Source organism: Melanostigma gelatinosum (genome assembly GCF_949748355.1).
Source record: "Melanostigma gelatinosum genome assembly, chromosome: 6".
NCBI classification, from domain to species: Eukaryota; Metazoa; Chordata; class Actinopteri; order Perciformes; family Zoarcidae; genus Melanostigma; species Melanostigma gelatinosum.
Window position 1 is genome coordinate 25,278,946 of NC_136639.1, and position 12,159 is coordinate 25,291,104.

Genomic DNA, 12,159 nt, shown 5'->3' on the forward strand with positions numbered 1-12,159 from the left:
TTGTCTCCCTCCCACCACCTCCCTGCTCCCTTCCTCTCTGTCCATCTTCCTTCTGCTCAGTTAGAAACCTCAGTTAGCTCACTTAGTGACAGATGGCTTTAATCATGACAAATTAGACTCTGTCCCCCACTCCTCCGACTCTATTTTCTTATCTACCAACGATGCTAAGCGCTTTACCTTTTGATGGAAAACCCGCGCCATAGGCTCTCTGTTAATTGTGGAGAAGAATCTGGGAGCCTTTGGAGATGGGCTTCCGAGTTTTTCTTCAAGGCCATCAGGAAAATAGAGGCTTCTACCGCCGTAACTGTGCTGTCCTCTCTCCTCTGAAAAAGAAAGATCCCAACTCATGCTAACAGTGGTACAATTGACTGAGAAGTGAGAAGTGATTACTGTGTTATGATGATCATTATCATTTTTATTTGTGCCAATATATACCTGCAATCCATCATCCCTGGGGTCTGTGTGTCATTTCTATTTACCCAGTGTTTGCATGCCCACAGGCGCTTCCTATTTGCATCCAGCCTGAGTGTTGTTTATTATAAAGGTTGCCTGTGCGCTTCCTTCCATAAATCCATCAGCACGGCCCATTCTGCCACACGATGAATGTAATTTGCAAACGCAGCGATGCAGTGTCCTTACCAGGGTAGAAGCAGTAAAGCGGCGCTAAGTTTGTAATTTATAATTCGTTTTTCTCTCTGTCGCTGGTGAGAGGTTATAGTGCTTCCTTTGACTGTTTAAGGGGCCGTTCACATGTTCTGTCTGAGAACAGGTGGAAAACGCCAGCCGTGCCGGGGGGGGGGGGGGGGGGGGGATTTTGGTCAGTGTCAACTATGACGCTCTACAAAGCAGCAACCGATGAAAACTAAAGTCAATGCTGAAGGGACTTTAACCTAATCTCTCTCTGGCCATCAGGGGGTGACTTGTCTGGTTGCAAAAATAAGTCTGATTGTATAGAAGTCTATGAGAAAATGACCCTACTTCTCTCTTGATTTATTCCCTCAGTAAACATTGTAAACATGAGTTTATGGTCTCAATCTCTAGTTTCAAGTCTTCTTCAATACAGCATGATGTTAATTCAGTAAATTATGGTCCATTTAGAGTCAAACAGACCATAAAGCAGAGTATGCTTCAGGGCGGGGCTACACAGTGATTGACAGGTCGCTACCAGAGCCGTAAACGGCTTCTCTATCACCAAAATCACCAAATATGGTCACTTACGTTCACTGGTTGCCAAAAACCAGGATGGCGAACTGGAGGCTTCCAGACCTCAGTCCACAAACCAATGGGTGACGTCCCGTGACGTCAAGACGTGCTCTACATGGTAGGGAGGAGGTTGGCTTGGATGGATGGTTTAAAAAAAACAGGACTTTTACCCAGGAGACCAACGTTCTTGTTCCGTGTGAAACCGAAATCAAGTTGACTTATTTTAAGTAACATATGTAAGTTGAGTTTTGTAACAACATTGCGCAACATGCTAAACTTGTGTTGCATAGGTAACATAATCTACTGAACTACGTATAAAACTCATTTTAATCCAAATCACAATCTTCTCTTTAACCTAACCAACAAGCAGAACTTTACGCATGCGAAACCGATAGTAGAGGGCTACCTTCTGTCGAGCATTAGTTTGAAGCGTAGGACCACTGACCAAACTGCATTATTTAATGAATTAGGAGTGAGAATGCATTGACCCTGGAAGACATTCATGGTGTTGTGCCAAGTATGAAAATTGAACTTGACATCCTGCCTATTGGCATTAAAGGGGAGCATAAAATATTCACTGTGATCCTTTGACATTTAAGTCTGAAATTTAAGTAATGTCATGTTCATTCCATTTCACTCATCGTTCTTTGCAGCATGTGGTCTTTAATATACATGGAAATTCAGCAGGACAAATCGCAAAAGAGAATACCAGAACCCACCTGTAGCTGACATTACAATGGCCCAGTTGATGAACTTTCACACTGAACAGATTAAAAAGAAAACTCTTCCACTTTAAGATCAAGGGTGTTGTTTTTTGTAAAAACTGTAGTTAAGTACAGCTGCAGGATTTTACTAGGGTGGGGGTTAAAAAACGACTCACATTCGTGCTCTGTCACGAAAGTTCACAGGTAGGACCCAAACGCAAGACCACAGGAGACAGACGTTAATAGAAAGAGGTTTTATTTAGTCTGAATAAAGACAGGAAGCTGTGGAGCCCGTGGTCCGACACCAGAGAGTAGCCTGGTCGACGGTGTGAGTCCCGTGGCTCGACACCGGAGGGCTGGCAGTTTAACGGCCTGTGTAGTCCGTTTAACACAAAGGAGGGCAGAGCGGCGGTGTGTAGTCCCGTAAACACCAAGGAGGGCACGGGGGATTCCCGGACCGACAGACACCGGAGGAAGGCGCTCGAGGCAGAAGAATCTACGGGGTTGAAGTCGGTGAAAGACGGTACGACCTGACGGTACGACCTGACAACCCCAGACTGCAGGACCAGAGTTTATATTGTGTCAGGGGAATCGTTAGTGGGACCTGAGTCTGGTGTGTCAGGCTGCAGGAGGTGATTAGCTGAAGTAGCTGCAGCTGTGTGGCCATGGGAGGTGTCTGGTCTGACAGGGATCCTGACAATCTCAGGGAGTAATAACCCTTAAGAAACACAGCAGTCAGACAGTTAGCCACAGCTATTTGTAAGCGAAAGGGAAAATGAACGGCGAAATGATGACCTACATTGCTTTCTGTTGTTCTCAACATATTAGATACGACTTTACCTCCAAATAAGTACTTTCTGTAATCTGGCTTTACAACCTGTCTCGTCGTTTGTTTCTTGTCCTGTCAAGCTGCATTGTAGTAACGTCACATTGTTCCCTGATGTCAGTCAGCAATGATGGCCAAAAGCACAAACTTAAGGCCCAAGTTGTAATGAACAAATATAATCCTAAAATGCCCCGATCACACGGAGACGCTACAAATAAGTCGCCAGCAAAACCATTGTTTTCCTATGGTAGGCCGAGCCTGGTGTGCGCTCCTCTCTCGGGCTGCGTGTTGAGTTTCTTAGATGCTCATAAAAGGTCAAATATTTTCAACTTTTCAGCGCAAAGGCATGGAGTCACACCGCTCGTTAATGTAACACTTGGCCCAGGTAGCCAATCAAATCAAGCAAGAGGCAGGCTTTACTACCTAACCACTTCCTTCCTCTCATTATGCCAGTAGATTAAGTAGGAACGTTGGTACAGTGGCAAATATAGACGAAAGGCTGATATTAGCTGTATTTAATGAGGATGAACTTGGTGTGATTGTGGCCAAATAGTTGATTAATGATTTTGAATATGATTTTTTTATTTTTTCAGAAAAGTCACATCTTTTCTGTCCTGTCCTTTATCTTGCACAGGTGGAATGGCTGAAAAACGAAGAGCTGCTGACTTCCCTGACCGACGACAACATTGACACCCGCGCAGACCACAACCTCATCATCAACGAGGCGCGACTGTCCGACTCGGGCAACTACACCTGCCTGGCCAGCAACATCGTGGCTAAGAGACGCAGCTCCACGGCCACTGTGATAGTCTTCGGTACGCCGTCCTCCCAGCTGCTCTTATTACCCCCTTACAACACTTCCTGGTGTTCTGGCACGCTGTTCACACGGCGCTTCAGATCAATTTGTTTAGTTTCCTGCACCTCTACACAAGTGATTAAGACACCCATCTCCGTGTACCCACCGAGGAGCGATGTTTCCTCTTTATTTCCGTGAATGTATTATTGAAACACTCAATTTACTGCCTCTCATTTAAAATCAATGTGTACTTTATGGGAGGAAATAAGCCACTGTGTCTTAATCTCATTTAAAAGGAGTGTTGCTTATTAAGTATTTATTCACCAGAGGCCTTCCAGCGATAAGGGCTTCACGGCTTTGATGGCGCTGCTGAACATTTAGCTTCCGCACACGTTAGACGGAGCAATCATAGCGTAAACTGCTTCAGTCAGAGCACTAAGTGGTCGCCTCCGACCTGTCGACCAGTATGAGTCAGCGTCGCCTTTAGAAATGGCAATCCTGTTTAAGGGCTGTTTTCTTTACTTTGGTACAGTTCTACGTCTCGATCTTAATCCAAGAGCAAAGAACATTGGATTGCCAATTAAGAAAGAGGGAGCCGTATACATCCACCACAATGAATGTGCTGTGCTCAATCTGCTCCAGCCATTTATGCATTGTTGCCTTGCAGTGCCTCGGGGACTGCGTAATCATTATTAACCCCGGCTCTTGTTCGAGTATTTAACTACGCCAGACTTCTGGAAAAGTTTTTAAAAAAGTGCTGTGTTGCGCCCTCGCTACACCTCTTCTCACTCTCTAACTTTTTGTCGAACTCCCTCCAGTGAACGGCGGCTGGTCCCTGTGGACGGAGTGGTCGCCCTGCAATGTGCCGTGTGGGCGGGGTGTCCAGAAGCGATCTCGAACCTGTACTAACCCGGCACCTCTCAACGGCGGGGCTTTCTGCGAGGGCATGTCTGTACAGAAGATCACCTGCAACGCACTCTGCCCAAGTCAGTTTCTCTTACGGAAGATATAACACTCAAGTACAACTTTATGGTGTTGTGCAGATTCAGAAGTTGCTTTTTTTTTCTAGTTGTCAAAAGTTACAAAGACGTGGTTCGGAATGATTAAGCTGACGTGTCGACGATTGTGTCATGCTGCCAAACGTGTAAATGTTCACATTTCATTAACTTGTGATATTTGTGGATGACAGGCGAGTAATTATTGAAGCTTCGAGCACAGTTTTTCCTTTCCCATTTGTTTTCAGATATATTGCAGCTCTTTTCTCAGCATGCACTATCACAGCATGCCACCCACATTAACATGTCAGACATTCATACACACGGTGACTTGAATGAACGGAAGTCCCTGCCTCTTCAGCATTACAGACCAAGTATGAAGGATTGCAAGGGACAGACACATAGTGACCTGATAACATCCCTGCACCACGGTGCTGATGGAGCTAGAGAGAGAGGACTGAACTGATTGGGAGGTAATAAAAAGAAGGAAGCAGCCGAGGGAGAGACGAATGACTCAGAGCACTGTGTGATTCCGGGGGGAGAGCTGATGTAGTTTGTGAAGAAGTGACTCTCGTGGAGGTAAGGGTTATCTGGTAGTGAGAGTATACATTCAGGCCCAGCAATTCTGCAGTTCTGCGTTTCTTAAGGGCAGAGACTAGAATAGTATCATTGTTCTGGTAATCCACCACAGTCAGAGGTAACGAAAATGAGTCAGAGGATCAACATTTTTGGGGGATATTTCAGTCTGGACCAAACTACGGGACTGCCCGGCTGACTGACTTTGCCTTTGCTGGTGTCATGCTGCTATTGTGGCTGAAAATAATGTCCTCTCTCCTCATATGTATCTTTTACCATTATTTACTTTGCCATTCAAGCTAGGTGATGCTGGGCAACCCTACATTCTACATTTATATATTGCAAATTTGCAGATATGTTCATAAACATGTACATAAACTCCTTATGTTCATGAAAATGTGTGTTCCTTGCAAAATGTATTTGCTAATGCAAATGAGTTGTATATGAAAGTCATTTAGCTTTCTTTAGCTTTAGCTCTCTACATTAATGAAGATGATCTCCGTCTACTACATGTATGTAGACCAAAATAATCAGTATATATGTCCCACATAAGTATAGTAAATGGGTCCTAGCTGACAGAAATAAAAACATGTTCTCTGCTGTGCACATTCAGTGGTGAGATCGGTTTCAAGAGGGCAGAGAATAGGAGTCGATTGGAACCAATAAAAGGAACCAATGAAGGGCTTTAAAAAAAAAGCTGTTTTGCTTATAAATAATTTAAAGAGAGACATTGCACCAGTTAAATTAAATGTAAACTTTTGTCAGCTTTGAACATCTTTCTCTCTGGAGCTTTGGCAGACGAAGGTTCAATCCAGTGCAAAAAAAATCACCGGTGGTCCAATGAGGCAGTGAGATTTTACGTTGCCACATATAGTTTCTTGCTTGAGTGCACACCACTCTGCATGTCGATACGCATTATCAACATGTGTGAAGTGAACATATGTTCAAGGTGTGTAATGCACAGAGGTGGCATGCCTTGTGCAGATGGCAGGCTCCATGTAGACCTGTCAGTCCCCAGCGCTTTGTTGCACATCCTGCACACACACACTGCTCCACATATTGTCCTGATGTTCCCCAAAGAGCTTGGAAGCTTGAAAGCTGGTTCAGAAGGCGGCCAGGTCGTCCAACGAGCCTGCCTCGTGCCATTTTGTTCGGTTTGCGAGGCTTCAGACTGCCAAGGTGCAGATGGGGACAGACAGTGGGGTCTAGTTTAATGGCATCAGAAGAGGATGAGAGAGATTTGGACCCGGTAGAGAGACTAATACAGAAGTCAGGTAAAGAATGCAGGCATTAGGGTATGAAAAGTTGGTCAATTAAGTTTCAAAAGATGATTTATTATTTACTATTGCCAAGGTTTGATGAGCGGCCCCCTGATTTGTTTTGTAGACATGCACAATCAACAGTCAGTTACAGGAATGTGCTAAATAAAATACCTGGCAATGTGCCAGCAAAAGGCAGAGAAGAAGTCTGGTGGCTAGTAAACACTCAATAAGAGCTGCTCAATAGGGTTCTGCAGGAAGGAGTTCTAACACCAGGAAATTAGTATGAATATTATTTGTCATTTGTACCAATCACCCAGAGGGCCGAGCTTTGAGGCAAATTGAGTTTTTCTGTGCGCAGGTTTTGAGACCGATTAAACGCCATATTAAAGTAACTGTGATAATTATGTACGGAACAATTTTTTGTGATGCTAAGAATCACCCAGCATATTAAAGCAAGCATCAACTCTGCAAATGTTGACATTTGTACTCGTCACTGGAGATCTGATAGTCCTGATTTTAGACATACATTCAAGAGGCGTCATCAATTTGGAACGGATTGATGAAAAATGTCCAAACAGACAAAGTCCAGTTGCCTCATGTTGAAGACTTGTGTCATGTACAACTAGAAGGGTTCCTATGCTCTTTGAAGTACTCTTATTTAAATTCATCATTCAACTTGTTCTTGCTTACTTTGAAGTAATCATTTACTCTCATAATGTAATACATTATTACACTATGTCCTGATGATTGCATTATGATCTTTTATTACATCTAAATTATCGCACACAAACACAAAAAGTTTAGACAACGGCAACAGTGCTGGAGGAGCTAACAGACGATAGCGTCATCAGCGGTAACCGCCACACTGGCGCGGTGCAAAGCGGCAGACATTAGCCAACATGTGGGCCAACACACACACACACACACACACACACACACACACAGACAGACTGGGGATTACAGGAGCTAACATGTACTATACGTGCTATGTCAAAAAAGAACAGAAAAGCTCAGATTACGTCCCACAAAGAGGGAGAGTGACTTCATTCTTCAGCTCAGGTAGACGTCACTACACTGAGCAGAAACAGAAATTGTTGTTTGATGCTATATTAAAGCTCTGAATTTCGCAATTTAGACCTTTTAAGCAATGCAGGTTTACAATTGGCTTTGTGATTGAGGAAGGAAATGCATTCAACATTTGTTAGGCCTCAAGGATACACAAAGAGTTTTGATAAGACAAGAAAACTCCACTTACATTTTGTCGAGAATGCGGAGCCTTATTATCCAGCATTGAGTCAGTAATCCAGGACCAGTATTACATTCAAAGTCATCTTTCATCGAATAGTCATGAAAATCAGAAACTAGTTTTGTGATATATTGCGAACACAATGTTTATTTTTGTATTCAATATGTCAATTTTCAAAATGATCTTGACGCCCCACCCCCGTCAATGCTCCGTTTTACCAGCATTAGAAATATTTGTATCCTACCATCCCGGGATTCACTGTTGAACTCTAGCTTTAGTGCTAAACCATAACTTCCATTCCTTTAATCAATCAGGGTGAACGAGGGTCATTGTGTTATATTTTACTCATCTAACTTTTACACCCACGCTTCATATATCAATACGCGCTGACACACAGTTTCTAGTTAAAATCGCCAGCGATCTTCTTATGGAGGTGGCACAGAAAATGACACCGTCGGCCTCCTTGGGTTTCTGTGCAGGAATAAGTCTGATGAGGTGAATGATCAATAACAATGACTCATCTTTTGCTTTTCAAGAGGCTGTAACGTCTGCCTTTTAAAAATCACTTTCAGGCTTGTGGTCTGAAACAAAGAATTGGAATTTCTACACACAGAGTTTTTCCAACTAGCTGCCTCTCACTGCCAATTAAAGCTGTCAACCTTAATAGTCATGGAGGGTGCGTTTTGTTTGCAACGTGGAGTTCCCAGAAAGAATCCATTGCAAAAAAAGAGGAATAAGAATTTCCTACTTCAGCAGAGATGAGCGGACCTGTGCCACCACCAGGGCCTCACAGAATGACGGATGTGACATGCAGGGCGATCCGTGTTTTTTGTGGGAGGAAGGAGATGCAGACAGGAGCGAAGCATGGGCTGCCATGAACCCAGCTGTCTGAGCTGCTGACTGACAAGCCCCTCCAGTTCTGACAAGCCAGCCCAGAGCATTGCCTTAATGATGGGCCGAGTGCAGGGAGAGCACGAGAGACGCATGATGTCGGAGGCTGCACCATGACGAGGCCACTGAAATGAACCTCAGGTGGAGACCGAAGTGCTGGGAAGGGAATTCAAACTCAGTCAATGCAGATTGCCTGTGTACTGTACTGCCCCATGGTGTCCTACCAAAGCCAGCAACATGTGTCTATTCACGCTCGATACATGCATGCAGTCTTTTTAGCGATAACAACAAAACTTCTTACTTTGGTTCAGGAAAAGATTGTTGTTTGGATTAAAATACCCCGTAAATCAACATTGACTTCTCGTTTCACTTGGGGAACAATCAGCGGTCTCCTGTGTGGGCTTATACGTTCTATGAACGCCCTCGTTCATGATTATGTGGATAACATACTCAATCGTGTTGTGGGATATCTATAGATCACGGCACATTATTTTTCGTAGATGTAGCTATGAATGCTGGATGAGACTGATTCGCGTCAATGACATCTACACATAATTAGACAGAACCACTGATGCTATGTGCTCTAGTTTTCATATAGTGTTATGAGAGGGGTTATGCTAAGGATGTCTCAAGTGCATCATCGAGCCATGAATTCAGACCTGCCCAAAAAATCCTAGTAATCATATTGAGGACGGTTGTACGTAAGCCCAAGAGCTTGGAGGCGGGGTTTGAGGAAACACTGGTGAGCTGGCTTTATGGCCCCTATGGATGGGGAAGATGGGGAATATTATAGACACAGTTTTTTTGCATCATGCACCACTGAGCAACATTTATAGGAAGTGACAGCGCCCTGCCTCCGATGCTGTATCCAGTCCTCTTTAAACATCCATGGATTAAACAATAAACAGTCAGTGATGTTTCTTCTGCAGATGTACTGGAGTAAGACCAGTCTGTCGCTGCAATGGCTTGAAGCCAGGACAGTATAACAGGTACAATATGGGGGTTAAGCCTATCGCGGGTTCATGATTAACGTTTGCCTTTTCTTTAACACAGAAAGTTATTTCTTAGGAGATATATCCCTGAGTGTGTTTGGAATTACAATCAACTAGAAAAAAGAAATAGCTGAACCAAGAAAGAAAAGGGCAGAAGATTCACAAACTAGTGTCTGCTTATAGCTGCAAAAATGTCACCACAACAAATTAATGAGGTTCTGGTGACTGGCCAATTTAAGAAACTAGACATGAAGAATGCAGTGAGCAGCGAAAAAAAGAAGAAAAAGGAAGCTTGGATTTTCCAAAGTATCCGCAAGGTGTTCAAATTGATTCAGAGTTTAACAGTCGCTACAGTTCGTCAGACTTCATCTATTGTTTACCAGTAGGCAGATGAGCTCATTCAACAGAATCAGAGCAACAAGTCATGGGGGAACCATCAGGAGAAACAATACGCACACACTCACATGCTACTGCGGTCAAACTCAGGAGCACTCAGCACTCTCTGCAACGTGCAAACACATCATTTGCATTCCAAGTAGCTGAGAAGAAACCACAAACTAATGCGGAGTGTAGGCAGTAGGCCTATGGAACATCACAAAGGAAACTGATCTTCTCCTCTGCCCACAAGGCTGCGTGTTATGAGCATCGCAGCTGCTGCCAAAAATTCTTCAGGCACCATATGGTCTCACAGTATTTGTTAAGCTAAGCATGAGAAGCTCTTCCTTGATCCGATGACAGCATAGCGGAGGAATCCCAGCTATTAGCATGCACCAGGCTGTCTTGGTTTCAGAGACTTGCATCAAATCCAATTATATAAACAGGCCCGCGGGTTAATGGGGAGGAAACGGCTCCCTGGCTGTGCCACCACATCAAGCGTATATTCTGTGTCATACTGCGTGTTTGCCCACTAAGGAAACATTCAAATGCTTAATGTGTGTAAATATAGCACACATATGAAAGTTGAAACAGTGTCTGCAGTTACACAACGGATTATACGATCTGTTCTTTGTTTGAAATTTGGACATAAATAGCTTTATCTTAATGTTATAGTTAGACATTTTTGGTAAATGTGCCTAAATCCTAAACTTTCAATGAGGTTTCTGAATATAGATTAGAATATCTGTCATCCTAACATCCGAAGAAACATCCGAAGAAAAAAAATATCCTCAAGCACAATCCTGAATAAAGTCATTGATTGGATTGTATGAAGTACAATTGTTTTTTCTTTGTAAAACCAAATATGAATTTGTCAGTGCGCGCCTGCTTCTGTGTGTGGCAAAAGGGGAGAGTAAACATTCTTTTGGTTATTGTTATATTTTTTGGGGCGTATTTTGCCTTTATTTGACAGATGACGTAGGAATCGGCGGGATGTTGCAGTGATGTGATATGCGCTCCAAGACGCTCCAGAGCAAACCTTTTTTTGACCTCAGTGAAAATATTTTTGCGATGCTAAACACCAACAAATATGGATAAACACTGAATATTTTGTTGGATAACAACATGTTATAAATTTTGTAATTGTTTCATTAAATTTTGACATTTTGGACTTTACAGCGCTCCGGGGAAATGTTTGGATCACATGAGTCGGAAACAATCCTACGCAGCCAACACTGGAATCTAATTCTACAAAGAGAATAACACTAATGATGTCAGTGTTGCCTGATCTTGATCTGCATCTGCACAGAAACTTCCGGTGTAAAAACAATGAATAGATACGGCAGCATTTAAATGTTGATTTAGAACTCAAACGTTAACGACATTCTGGGTTCGGCTCCGAAATGCGTGTTGTGAGTTGTAGGCACAAGAGCAAAATTGGAGCGGGAAGGAGCAGGAGATAAGGTGACGCTCCAATTTAATTTTTAAAAATCTGCTCTGTGATCCATTTCAAATTCTCCCGCTCGTGCTAGTTATGGGATGCCGCAAGACTATCCGGTGGACCCTGATGTGGAGTGTGACCCTGAAATGGGCAGGGAGCTCCAGGCGACGACAAAACAGAGGGAAGTCGACCATTGTTCATTGGCACATACTAACAATAATATACAAAGCCAGTTGAAAATCGATAAGGTTTTCTTCTAAGATATCTAATATGGTAGCGCCTTGGTGCCTGGTTACAGTGCATACCATGGCCACAACGTCCTGGTTTGATTTTGCTTCCACTCTCTCCCCCATTTCTACACTGTCCTCTGTCGAATAGGCACAAATGCCAAAAGAAAATATCTCATGAATGTTTGTTTTGTCTTACTTTAGCCTGCTATTTCGCTTAGCTGCCTCCTCAAATATGCCTTCATATATTTTCTTTTTGGTGTGTGTGTGTGTGTGTGTGCAGAAACATACTGTGTATCTGTTAATCTTCTTGTCCACATTTGCACATATCCTCACACTGCAGTTGACGGAGGCTGGGACGAGTGGAGCGAATGGACCATGTGCAGCAGCCAGTGCGAGAAGCTGCGGAGCAGGGAATGCAACTCCCCGGCACCCAGACACCGAGGCAAGATGTGCGAAGGGAACAGTGAGGCCACTGAGAACTGCACAGATGGACTGTGTACCCAGAGTAAGGCCTTTCTCCCTGCTGGGCATCATCATCATCGTTCTCAGAATTTTCCTATCATCTCACTATCACATATACACTAACATGGCAAATCATCACAAGGCATGTTTGGAGAGGAGG

General features: G+C 43.5%; 1 protein-coding gene across 1 annotated transcript in view; it reads left to right on the plus strand.

The window, feature by feature from the left end:
* unc5db (unc-5 netrin receptor Db) overlaps positions 1 to 12,159 on the plus strand; it is a 225,222-nt gene that overhangs the window by 145,794 nt on the left and 67,269 nt on the right. Inside the window, exons 5-7 of the mRNA XM_079269905.1 lie at positions 3,368 to 3,548; positions 4,348 to 4,515; positions 11,878 to 12,042. Of these exons, the coding sequence (XP_079126031.1) occupies positions 3,368 to 3,548; positions 4,348 to 4,515; positions 11,878 to 12,042 (514 nt within the window). The remainder of the gene's footprint in view (positions 1 to 3,367; positions 3,549 to 4,347; positions 4,516 to 11,877; positions 12,043 to 12,159) is intronic.